The sequence below is a fragment of the Amborella trichopoda genome, chromosome 7 (assembly GCF_054954075.1).
Source record: "Amborella trichopoda isolate Santa Cruz 75 chromosome 7, AtrichopodaSantaCruz75HAP2 v2.0, whole genome shotgun sequence".
Lineage (NCBI taxonomy): Eukaryota > Viridiplantae > Streptophyta > Magnoliopsida > Amborellales > Amborellaceae > Amborella > Amborella trichopoda.
In genome coordinates, this window is record NC_142342.1 from 3,076,522 (window position 1) to 3,089,601 (window position 13,080).

General features: G+C 34.0%; 1 protein-coding gene across 1 annotated transcript; it reads left to right on the forward strand.

The window, feature by feature from the left end:
* Window positions 1-2,120: 2,120 nt before the first annotated feature.
* Window positions 2,121-7,606, forward strand: ABCI19 (P-loop containing nucleoside triphosphate hydrolases superfamily protein). Its single transcript, XM_006857265.4, has 6 exons — window positions 2,121-2,409; window positions 4,497-4,657; window positions 5,287-5,338; window positions 5,830-5,966; window positions 6,589-6,675; window positions 6,871-7,606. The coding sequence occupies exons 1-6, from the start codon at window positions 2,250-2,252 to the stop codon at window positions 7,159-7,161; spliced, it is 888 nt and encodes a 295-aa protein (XP_006857327.1). The 5' UTR covers window positions 2,121-2,249; the 3' UTR covers window positions 7,162-7,606.
* The last annotated feature ends 5,474 nt before the right edge of the window (window positions 7,607-13,080 follow it).

A 13,080-nucleotide genomic window follows, 5' to 3' on the forward strand; every position in this document is an offset into this window, starting at 1 on the left:
TTAAATTATTTCATTATTATTTTTGTTATAATAATCATTCTAAAGTGGTAACCAAAATTTCCAATTGAAAAAATTCCTCCGAAAAAGGTCATTTGATAAAAGAGTAGAAGTAAACTATGCTCCCAATGAAGCATAATATAACTACTCGTATATTACAAGATGTATTATTTTTAAAACACAATCCTAGCTGCCCAATAGGCCTTGCAATGGGTGAGGTAGGGCCACTATGAAAAAATACGGGCTTCGTAATGTGGCTCGAAGGCTAGACCACCAAAACCCAGTCTGGCTAAGCCTTAAGCAAGGCCATCATAGGGGAGGCCTGCCTTGAATTGGACATAGGTGTGGGCTCTTTTAGCTCCAACATGGGCCAAGTGAAGCTGGAGCTCAGTCTAAGGTTGGTTCCAATTAGGCTGAGCTCGTTGCTAGCCATATATTGTATAGATCAATTTATAGAAAATAACCGACAAATAGCTCATTTCACAAAGATCATGTGGTTTACAACAACTAGTGAGGAAATTGTGCGTTGCAGGAATATATGAAAATAAAGTTTAATAAATAAGATATAATTACATCGATACAGATAAAAATTGAATAATGACACATTTTCTATAATATGCACTTCCACAAAAAATAAAAAATGCTAATCTGTTAAAGAATTAAAAAATGCCTGCAATTTTTAAGCCAATCTTATATTGGGTGGGAGTTAGAAAGATGTAATATTTATGAATTTGATTTATCGAATTAAGTTAGTTTTGGGGGGAGGTAGAAAAATGTCATATTTTTTAAATTGATATATGAAATTATAAAGATACTTTATTTCAGGTATGGGTCCAAAAAATTAGACCCAACGGGTCAGGTCCAGTAAATATTTTTCGAGTCTCAATATATGACATATTTTTAAATACAATTAAATATATGGATATCTTAATTTTTAGGTTGGATCCGGGTCCAAGTCCCACACTACATTTTTTAGATATGGATTCAGGTCTCATATAATTTTTTGGGTCCAAGTCCGGGTCAGGCCAGACCCATTGCCACCCCTGCATTGAAGTTCGATCACCATGCCACAACTGTTCGCGGCCAGGATGTGGATGAATCTGAGCCGTACATATTATGCGATTGTAATTTGCACACGTACCGCGGTTTGGTGAGGGCATGACAATATTGGCGCCACCAAACAGTAATTAGTGGGAGATTTAAGTGCGGGAGAAAATGATTTAGAGAGATAAATAGCGAGTCAATACCTCAATTTAACGCGTCATAAGGTAGAATCGAGGATCTTGACTTGGGCCAGGACGTGGATCACCGAATCGAATCTAAATGGACTAATCGGAGGTGTTTATGGAGGGAAAACAATAATAAGTAGAAAACTAAAAAACTACAAAGAAAATAAAACATCCGATAAAGAGAAATAAAATAAAAGAATAAATATATGTACGATCTTATAGAATAAAAGCAAAAACCTTCTAATTTATTATATTGACCTTGAGATATTTAGAAGTGAAGAAAAATAGAAATTTTAAATCTTAAAAACTAATGCATTATATAACAAGTTATCTCGGTTATTTTTAAGATTTTTTTTTTATATTCATAGATTTGCCCAATTTGTATTGTTTTTAAGATTTCAAATTTTATAACAAGGGTTGAATACATAGTTTCGAGTTATTGTAAAGTTTTTGAAACTTGAACTGTGTCTTTTTGATAAAATGTAAATGTAAGTCTTACTTGTATAGTATAATGTAGGCACCTTATACTAACTCACCTATAAAAACGCATAAATTTAGTAAATATATTTATCCAAAAAAAGACATTCAATAAATTATTTAAAAAATAAAAATAAGACAATGTTTAAAATATTAAAAGTATGTATAAAATCTCTATATGGTAATTGCAAATATTAATTATACAATATTTTTGTATGTAACTCGAGTTTGACCAGACTATTTGGCTGGACAAAGAGCGAGTTTTATATCAACCGAGCGAGTCAGCGTTTTGAAATGCATTTAGAGGGAAAACTTAGAGAGAGAAAACTGAATTGGAGTTCAAAGAGCAAATTGCCCAAGATTGTGGTGAGAAAATAACGAGTCAACCGAGATCATATTAGTTCGAGCAGCGCTTTTGTTGGGGAGAGAAGATTAAATCGAAGAGCAAGAGAATTTAGAGAGAGAAACAGTGATTTACAAGGGGCCCTGCAACTCAAAGCGAGTTCTGCGGAAGAAATCTAGAGAGAGAAACTAGGTCGGGAAACAATGGGGTTTGAGAAAGAGGCCCTGCAATTCCAATTAACGAATTCGATAGAAGTATCTGCTCTTCAATTCTCCTATGATGATCAGCCCCCATTGTTCTCCAATTTTAACCTACATATTTCCCCTGGCTCTCGATGCCTACTTATTGGCGCTAATGGATCTGGTAATTTTTTTTATCAAATTCCAATCTCCATTTATTGATTTATTTTTCTCAGACTCATATTATTACATTTGTTTATGCATATTGAGTGTTCTCTCAGTTTTCACATTATGGTATCAATTTTTTATTGGTTAATATCAAATTGTCATATTTAATTGATCTTTTTGAGCTTTGTTTGCCTCTTCTCCTTCCATAGTACTAAATTATTGCATTTGCTTGATTTTTTAAGTGTTATGATTTCATATTTGTTGAGAATTTATGGACAATATTCATAAGTGAAAGATTGATTGATATTGGCGAATGGGAAATAGCAGTGTTTCAAAATCGCCCGAGCTGGGTCTGATTTCGATTTGCCAGCTTGGGCAATTCCCATGCCGGACCAGGCTATATAATAAAAAAGTAATAATTATATTACGAAAACACTGGGATACCTGGGTGGTTCCGGGATGTTTCATCCCGGGATCGTTGGCCTCCTAGTCTGGTCCAAATCGAGTGATCCTCGAATCAGGCAGTTCAGGCAATTAGCAAAATAAGGGTTTAAATGGTTTTGGAAATGAAGTAAAATTTTATTGACATCATATAAATGTCATATAGACTTGTTGGAATTGTTTTGAGTTTTTTTAAATTCTTTTCCACTTTATGTCCGATTTTAAGTTGCGGTCCCTTCATTTTGTAAGCTTCCTTTCTAGTTTGAAAAAACTGTTTCTAATTTGGGAGGTATTTTTTTTTTTAAATTCAAATCTTGGTCAGAAGTTGCAATAATATTAGAAAACCGTGGCCAGTCTCTTACCTGAGTTGAGGCTTTTGCCATCGTCTTCTAAGTACTGTTTTCATCGTGCATTTGGCCGAAGTTGAAGTTCTGCTTTGTTGAAATTAGCGAATAATTGACGAACAGTGACATGCAACCTGTAAATCTTTCTTAGTCCTTACTTTAATACAATAGTTACTTACATTAAAAAACAAAAGATGAAACATGTATCTCATCTATTTCTGTGGCTTTTTGCTGACGTTCCTCTTCTAGCTTCTTTTTTATTTTACATTTTCTTAGATTAGTTATACAAATCAGTAGAAAGAGAGTGGAGTCATGCATTGTAGGATAAGCTTATTTTATTTTAATCATCTTGCTCCAATGCACTTTCTGTTCTCATGTATGGTCAGTTTGCTTTCATTCCATGCCTACATTGTGTAAATATATTGATAATTTGGGAAATTAAGTACTCCTAAATACTTTATTTGCCTTGATTTAATGCCATTTCAACTTGTGCATTTTTATTTTATTATATGTGCAGACATTCAGCATGGCGAAGTCAAAGCCATATTTTGTAGGAACATTTTGATAAGGGATAGTGGTTTTCTAGAATGTATAATCTAGCCTGCCTTGGTTCCTCGCAACACCCATGCCTTCCTCTTTCTCTTTCTACTTTCATATCTATGTTTTATCTTTTGCACCCATTTATAAAAATCAAATCATTCTACATACATATGGTCATACTGGATTTGTGGATTGTAGCCCATTTTAGATTTACAAAGAGAAAGGAAATACCATGATCATGTCATTGGCACAATAGTCGGAGATATGCTGACCCTATGAGGTTGGTCTGTCGAGAAAAATACTGGACGGATGCCTTCCCTTTTTCCTGTATATCGAAGAATCTAAGAGTGTCTGTAAAAATGGGTACTTTCCTATTCCCTTTATTTATTTTTAGGGTTTTACTTCTTTTTTTTATGTCATCCAGGTAAATAAAAATTACCAAATGGAGTAGTATTACATCAGACACAGATTTTTTCCCAGAGTGTCATGATCTGCCATTGTTTCTAAACATAGAGACCCATTTACTGACCCTCGCCATTATCAAAATGATAACAGCCCCCAATGCTGTGTATGATCATCTCGTTCTAAGGATATTGGACGTGTTTCATAATATTAGAAATGAGTGCATTGTGAATTTGATCTCAATCTGAATTTTGATTTTGTCGGGTTTGTCATTTCATCTTAATTGAATGATAAGTGATAGATACTGCTCCTTTGGGCATTGAAATAATTTTGATCATTAAAAAATTGAATGAAATTTGGAATCTTTTGCAAACAGGGAAGACTACTCTATTAAGGATATTAGCAGGAAAGCATATGGTTGGAGGCAGGGATGTCGTAAGAGTGATTGGTCATTCTGCATTTCATGATACACAGCTTGTGTGCAGTGGTGAGCTTGCATATCTTGGAGGTTCTTGGAGTAAAACTGTTGGTTCTGCTGTAAGTGAAATGCATTCAGTTAATTTTCTACTAAGGCGCTCTAGAATATTGTATTTCATCATTGGGAAATTACACCTTATTCTATTATGGACTTTAGGGTAGTTTTAGTGAGAACCGAATATGATTTTCAATTTAGCATCTGCTATTGCATGTGTGCATGAGACTGGGACTGATCACATAATTATTTCCTATTTTATATTACTTACACTTCTTGATGGATGTTTCTTGAGATTTCAGTTGTTTTTCTTAGCGGTCTGCATGCATGACTTATAAGTGACTTCTGCATGTTTTCCAGCGATGGGGTTATAGAGCCCTATCTTTCTGTTAAAAGTCTCATTAATTGTTTGCATGGTTGTCACTCATCCGTCAAGTTGTCATTCAAGGAACCATACAGACTAAAAGCAACGGAATTAATGGTTATTGAAATTGACATACGGCATATTTCCTCAATTAATGAAGCTTGAAATCAATAATTGCTGATTGTCCATTGGATTTATAGGGTAGTTGTGGGACAATAGAGCAGCTCTCTCTCTCTCTCTCTCTCTCTCTCTCTCTCTCTCTCTCTTTCTCTTGTTGTGACACTCCCACAGAAATACTCCTGCTGATATTCCATTATTATTTGAACACAGGGTGAAATTCCTCTCCAAGGTGATTTCTCTGCCGAACACATGATATTTGGAGGTAAGCATATATTGGCCATTACATTCCAGTAATGCAAGTACCACCCTTTTCTCTTCCCACATTTGATTACCATTATCATTAATGTGGATTATCTTTCATGTGGAGCATCAAAAAGTAAACAAAGTTATCTTTGATATGTTTGTCTTTCTGTTCTACATTCATGCATACCTGAGAGGCCTACTTGAAGAGATATGCATGGCATCATTATATATACCTCAATTCTGGAAATGGAGAGATATCAATTATGTTATGAACATTTTCTCCTTGTCCGCTTCTGGAAAGAATAGCTCCTTACTTTTATCATATTCTCATTGGAACCTTGAAGCAACACTTTTAACATGTTTCTTTACTGGAAACAACGATTGAACAATGGACTTCTGGTTTCATTGTATTCCATTGTTACTATCCTTTTTTTTTTTTGACAAATGAAATCAATTACTATATTTTGGTAACAGTCTTTATGTTATCCTTTTTGGTGCGTTGGTTCGCAGTTGAAGGAGTAGATCCTGAAAGGAGAGAGAAGTTGATTGATCTGCTTGATATTGATCTGCAGTGGCGAATGCATAAAGTGTCTGATGGGCAGCGACGCAGGGTCCAAATTTGTATGGGGCTTCTTCATCCATTTCAGGTCGTTTCAGCTGCCTCACGTCACATGATGAAATTGCTGAGCCAAATATGGCTTCTTTCTTTTTGTTTTTTCCGACTAATCTGTTATCATATCTTTATGCATATCTAGCCAACATGACCTGCTTTTTGACCACTTCATCAAACCTTCTACTGGCTTCATTTTTCGTGCTTAAAATAAGAAAACATTTGGCCCCTACTTTTTCGAAATGGGAAAGGAAAATTTTATAGGATTTGGGTAAGAACAATTAGATACTGGCAGATCACCATTGCGATCAAGAACTACTGAACCTAGTTTCTATCAAATAGTGAGAGAGAGAATATAGAAAGGAAAATGAAAATAAAAAAGAAATGAAAAAGAAAAGGTAACTGGCGGGAGGTAAAACAAAACAATGGAATAATGAAGTAAACAGAGCAAGTATGGAGTTCTGGGTTCCATTGGTCAATAACTCCGATGGGATATTTGACAAAGGTGATCTTAAGCACTTACAGTTTTTTCAATTTGTTTTTTGTTTTTATTTTAAAGCCGATCAGCATTCAAGTAACTAATGAAGACGAATTTGGTAGCTAATATATGCATTTATGTGGAAGCTATTTGACCATAATGAGGCTGTAAGCGTATGCAGGTGCTTCTGCTTGATGAAGTCACAGTCGATCTGGATGTTGTTGCTAGGATGGATTTACTTGACTTCTTCAAAGAAGAATGTGAAGGGGTGAGGATACCTTCATTAGAATTTGGTCATGCACAAGACTTGCATATTACTCTCTCTCTCTCTCTCTCTCTCTCTCTCTCTCTCTCTCCCTTCTCCCCCCCTCTTTTGCACGAAAGCACTCAATTAAGCATATGGGCACAAACCTGGAGTAGTCATTCCAGTAAGTTGAAGTTTGAACTTCTAATTTCATTGTAGAGAGGTGCTACCATTGTCTATGCCACCCATATCTTTGATGGGTTAGAGTCCTGGGCTACTCATGTGGCATACATTCAAGATGGTGAATTGAGGCGTTCAGAGAAGCTTGCAGACGTGAATGAGATGAAAAGCGCGAAGAATCTATACTCTGTTGTTGAATCATGGCTTCGATCCGAAACCAAGACCATGACAAAGAAGGCCTTCAATCCCGCAAGCCATGTGCGCAGGGTCCCCACAGTTAATGATGCTTCTCCCTTTAGATCATCTCGACACATGGCTTACTATCGTTGATATTACCCCAATTCTAAAGAAGACTTCACATTATACTTCACCGGAATTCAAGGTATGTAGGCCCTTGTTTTTATCCAAATATACATTTATTTTTTCATGTAATAATGTTTGGGGAAGGCATATGTATTTAGAGAAGGGAAACTGCACCAGGCATTGCCTTTGCATGATACATACTATACAAACAGGTCACCGTCGATCCATTCTTAAATATAGATGATGAAGACTCATTGTAGTTAGATGAATGTTGCTTATCGGACACTACAGTTGTATACCATATACCCTACATATGTGTATAATAATAATTTAGACACTGTATTTGATTAGTTAATTATTCTTTTTTCTTTTTTCTTTTTGTCCTGCTGGGAAAGCTGATGAATGTTAAATCTATTTACAATGTTAATGGTTAAATTGTGTTAGGCCATAGGCCATGGTTTCCTGCCAAAAATTGCTCTGCATATGTCTAGTACTTCTTGCTCTATGCTTGAATCTCAAAATCATCATATCGATCCTCTTCTATCATTTTTACATGTTATGTCTTGAATTTGGGATTTTTATGTACCTCTTTCTATCCTGATGACTCATGGTCTTGGGTTCAAATTCACAAAGTGGCCAAAGAGGGGGAAGAGATTATGAGTTCAATACTAATATACTAATACTATAGTTGGTTCCAGCATCCCTAGCTTCCTAACAAACTGGTTCAAAAGAAAATTTACAAAACAAAAACTGAGCCAAGATCTAGAAAGTTTCACTCCTGAGTAATTGGGCAAGAAAGAAATTGCAGGGAAAAAGAAAACTCTAAGCGATCCTTCCAAAAAGGGAGGTAATTTCATCATCATAGTTAAAGTCTTTTCCCAATTATTAAGGGTCGGCTACATGAATCCTGGACTGTCATTCTACTCTATTAAGGGAGGTAATTTGGAATATCAAAATAGTGTCCTAAAAAATATGCTTATCCCTCCAAAGGATTGAAGTGCGAGAACCATTTTTAGAAGATGGAGATTAGAACTCGCAAGCCCATTTGTGCGACATGCAATGAGGACCTTGTGTGCATAAGAGTGTATTGTCAGACCAATGTAAATGTCATCTTTGTAGTATTGTACCTATTCTTCCATTAATACATCTGGTGGAAGCTCACTTACCACCCTGACATATTAGTGGGAGAAAAAGGCTTAGACTAGGGGAAAGCCCTAATTGACGTATGTTAAGTTAGCCCAAATGAATTGACTGGTCTTTGCTCATAGCTTTATACCGAGATAAATAGAACTTTCTTTCTAAGGAGCATTGAGTAATAGAACGAGAATTATGGCAAAATGATTAAACAGTCAAAATTCAAAACAGAGAAGTGCTCTATCTTGGAAGAAAATCTGTAATCTTTCAATGGATACCTGAATCATGCGATTGCATTGTTGTTTTGGCTTTGTGAAGTAACCAAAGTTACTAATTTCGTCAGCTCGAATGGTTACCATTAGTGTCTCTTAATTCTTTTTCGGAAGCAAAACAAGGAAAAATCAAAAGAAAAATAAAAATAAATAATGCCTATGGTAGCGGTAAACTAATCAGTTATATTTTTCATGGTCCCGAGCATGCCAATATTAGCACTGATGGTGCGTAAATGTAACTCGCTGTTCAAATAACTATTCAGAGTTTCTATGTTTTGAGTGAACTCCAACAGTTTGAATCGTAACTTGTTCTTTTTGGATTAAATAACTTTGTTATAATTGGTGTTTTAGAACCCAGATTGGGCAGCTGGATTGGTCACTGGCTAGACCAATCTTGATTTCTGATTCGGGCCGTATTGGATTGATTCTTTGGTGTAGGAATAATTTAAAAAAAATAATAAAATAAATAATATTCTATTTTTAAAAAAAATTAAAAAATAAAATGATAATAAAAAAATTAAATGGGCGGGAACTAGGCGATTGAGTCTATCCGGATAGCTTGGTTTCTTAAAAGACTCGTCTGGTTCTCAGACATAATTGGGCAAATACCTATAAATTGGATATATTATTTGTTCTGTTGAGGAATTGGGTCGGTCCTCATCAATTCCCAATTTGGATCGGTTGGCCATTTTTCAATCGGTGGTAATTATTTCCAAATTTGCTGAATGAGCACTCCTAGGCCATTGCAATAAAATTTGTTTTAATGTTAATACGCTATATGAAAGAGAGAAGCAGCCTTTAAAACCCCACCTATATAAAGCTAAAAAGTTCTGTTTAGGTAATGTTACAATTAACATTTTTTAAAATGAAAACCAAATAATGTAAGCCTAAAGAAGTATATGTGATTTGTAGACATTTCATTCAGGTACCTCCAAAAACTATAAATAGGTATCACCCATGGCCATGTTGTTTATCATCATCATAAGCTTTTTTTTAATTAATTGGGGTTGGCGACACAAATCCTGGTGGGTCATTTTGCTCTATTAAGGGTCATACCATCAGTGAAACCATAAATCTTCATATTTTTTTTCACTACTTCCAGCCATGTCTTTTTGAGTTTACCCTTTGCCCTTTTTGAGCCTTTCACTTGAACTAATTCGTACCTCCTAACATGCGGTGCATTGAGTTTGTGGTACACATGGCCAATACACTTAAGTCTATTATCTCATCTTGTCGTTTATTGGTACCACACTTAAATTTTCTTGAATGGATTCATTTCGAATTCTATCTCTTCTTGTCTTGCCACTCATTCATCTCAATATCCTCATCTCTGCTACACCCATGGCTATATTCTTTGTATTAAATCATGATTTTTTAGAGTATACTTTTTGTGTCACTTGAGAAGACATACGACTTTGGGTGCATGACAACATATTAAATCATGATTTTTTATAGTATATTTTTTGTTTTTTCTATCTTTTGGATTTTTATCGAAAAATAACTTGTAAAAGTATTTTGCGAGTCAGCCAACTCACAAGGCTGCTGACTCCCAAACGTCTATATTTAAGATGAACCTCTACAACTAAAGGTTATTGTGCAATTGATAAGAATTTTTTTTTTTTTTAAAAAAAGGTTTTTAAAGTTTTATTTTATTTTATTTCCTATATTCATGATCATCATCATATAGATCATGGATCTCTACAAATTTGGTTCCAAGATCTATATCAAGAAAGGGTGTTAGAAGGAGCCTGCTTGAGAATAGTATGAGCCGGGGGACTCATAAAAACCCGGTCCTTCATATTCCAGTTTTGAAAATCAGCCAATTGCTTTTTGAAAGAGGTTAGCCAATTGTTATTTATTGAGTTTGATATTTTTCAAAACAATTTTCTCTTCAACTTTTCTCCCTTTTTGAGCTGTTTCTTTATTGTTTTGGAATGACCAGTCTGTATTAACATGCAGTAATTTGAATTTAAGGCTTATAACTAAAGAATGTTATGGATGATAAGTAGAAGGACATTTAAGCAAAAGTTGTTTACTTAGAGGACACGATTTCTATGTGTCCATATAGAAATGAGTCACATTTTGAAATCTATTTTTGAGATGGATTTTTGGACCTAATTTTTAAGAACATGTAATCTCTATTATGGAGATCATGAATATGAAAACATAAATAAATTTTAAAAATTTAAAATACCAATTCTATTAAGAAAATATTTGCAACATTAGTTTTAATTATTTTTAGATGGACCACCTATTTCCATCCATCTTAATTATTTTTAGATGATAGAATTTAAAATGTTATAATTAGATATAAAAATAGAATTTCAGGTAATCCCAATAATGTTTTACACTAAAATTATATGTTATGACAAAATCTGGTGGTATGCCTTAATTGGATTGTTTAAGGTTGCAACCTTATGGAAATCACACCCTTTAAGTAATAACTAAAGAATATTAATAATGATAAGAAGAGGCACATTTTAGTAAAATATTGTTTACTTATATTTTGTATCCTGACTATGTATCAGAAATTCCACCACGATTGGTAACACCTGGGGAAGATATAATTTAGGTGTTCTATGGGTTTGTTGAAAGGATTGAGGGGACCAGGGAGCTTACTTTTTAGTTTTTATTTCTTTTAATTACCTTCTCAAAAAAATACTTCAAAAATGCCAGTACACCCTTGTTATATTAATTGTGATTTTTTGAGTTTTGACCCTTTTGTAATATAAAAATAAAAATAAATAAAAATAGGTAACCTTGTTATATTAATTGTGATTTTTTGAGTTTAGACCCTTTTGTAATATAAAAATAAAAAATAATGTTCCAGTGGTCATACTTCTCAAGGGTTGTGACATTGAACAAGATAATTTAATATTTTTGAGGATATTTTTATGAGGAGGTGTTTGAGTCAAATGAAAAAAAAAAACCTTATTATGTAAATTGTGATGTTTTGACCCTTTTGTAAAATAAAAATATAAAAATATAAAATATTGTTCCAATGTTCATACTTGTCTATTGTTTCAAGAAATTATTATCAAGCTCAATCACTCGAGAGGTAATATTAGAACCTAAATTCCTGCCCCTTTTAGCTTCGAATAGGATATAGAGTTAGAAAAAACCATAACATGATCTATATAGTCGTGAAGGCAACATCATCAGCATTGCTATCATCGTTTAATCAATGAGTTGGATGGCGATGGAGAAGATCAAATATAGACCCCTTCTCCTCTTACCACCATCCAATCTATTGAAGAGACAGTGATGACATTGTACTTGTCTTCCTTTTAATTAGAAAATGGGATCGTGTACCGTGAGACCATTTATTTTAAGTACAATGAATTTACTTTAAGTACAGATATTAAATTTAATAGAAAATGGGATCGTGTACTGTGAGACCATTTATTTTAAGTACAATGAATTTACTTTAAATACAGGTATTAAATTTAATAGATTGAAGTGCGTCACATTATTTGATAAATTTTAATTTGAATTTTGTGCCTAATTAATGACACATTTTCACCCATCCAATTTCACATCTAATGGACAATAATGATTGTTACCTCCTTGTATAAAAAATAAATACTATCATTGTATATATTTTCTTAGAAAATAAACTCAATTTTAGCAATTCATAGGTAAACATTTCAAGGAAACTACTGTCGCAAACAGTGGTTCGAAAATCTGAATCAGGCGACTCCAGTCAAACTTGATGATTTTCAGAAAGAATTACAAATGACGGAAAATCATGAGACTCGAGAGTTCCAGGGTTTTCAGACGTAGAATTGTTAGGCTCTTGGTCCGATCCGACCCGACTCGGGCAAGATGGGCTATTTTCGAATCACTTGCTATGATGAAAACATGGAACCCACTTGGAAAGCATAAGCTCAGTGAGTGTACGTTCTTGTTGCTCAAGAACCAAACATGTACAGGGGGGATATATGAGGGGTACAATTGGCTTCTATACATAATGTGGAGACAGGCATATCTCTCTCATTCAAGGTTGGGTCGAAAATTTAGAGAGAGAGAGAGATTGTTTTCTTATGAGATGGTACATATTCCGACAATTTATTTCTTTGGATGAAGAGTATATATTTCTTCAATGCACTTGTTTAGAGAGAGAGGGGGTTGTTTTCTTGTAGGGATGGAGAGAGAGTACATAATTCTATAATTGACTTATTTGGAGAGAGAGGAATATGTCCTCCAATTGATGGCTAAGAGAGAGAGTACTTCTACAATTGATTTCTTTGGAGGGTATACGGATGCATCCGTAGGTGTAGAGGTAAGGTGCACTTTCAGATTTTATCATGGTATATAATTTTGATGTAAAATGTTTCTAGGATTATCTCAAAATCTATTTTTATATCTACTTATAAAATTTTAAATTTCAAAAATGGTTAAAATCAAGCAGATCTATAAACATTTGAAAATATTGAAAATGGACGGTGTAGATAATATATTGTAAAATACATTATTTATGAGACTTAAAATCTTTTTATTTTTCATGGTTATATATCCTGATGTCGAGATGATCAATCAA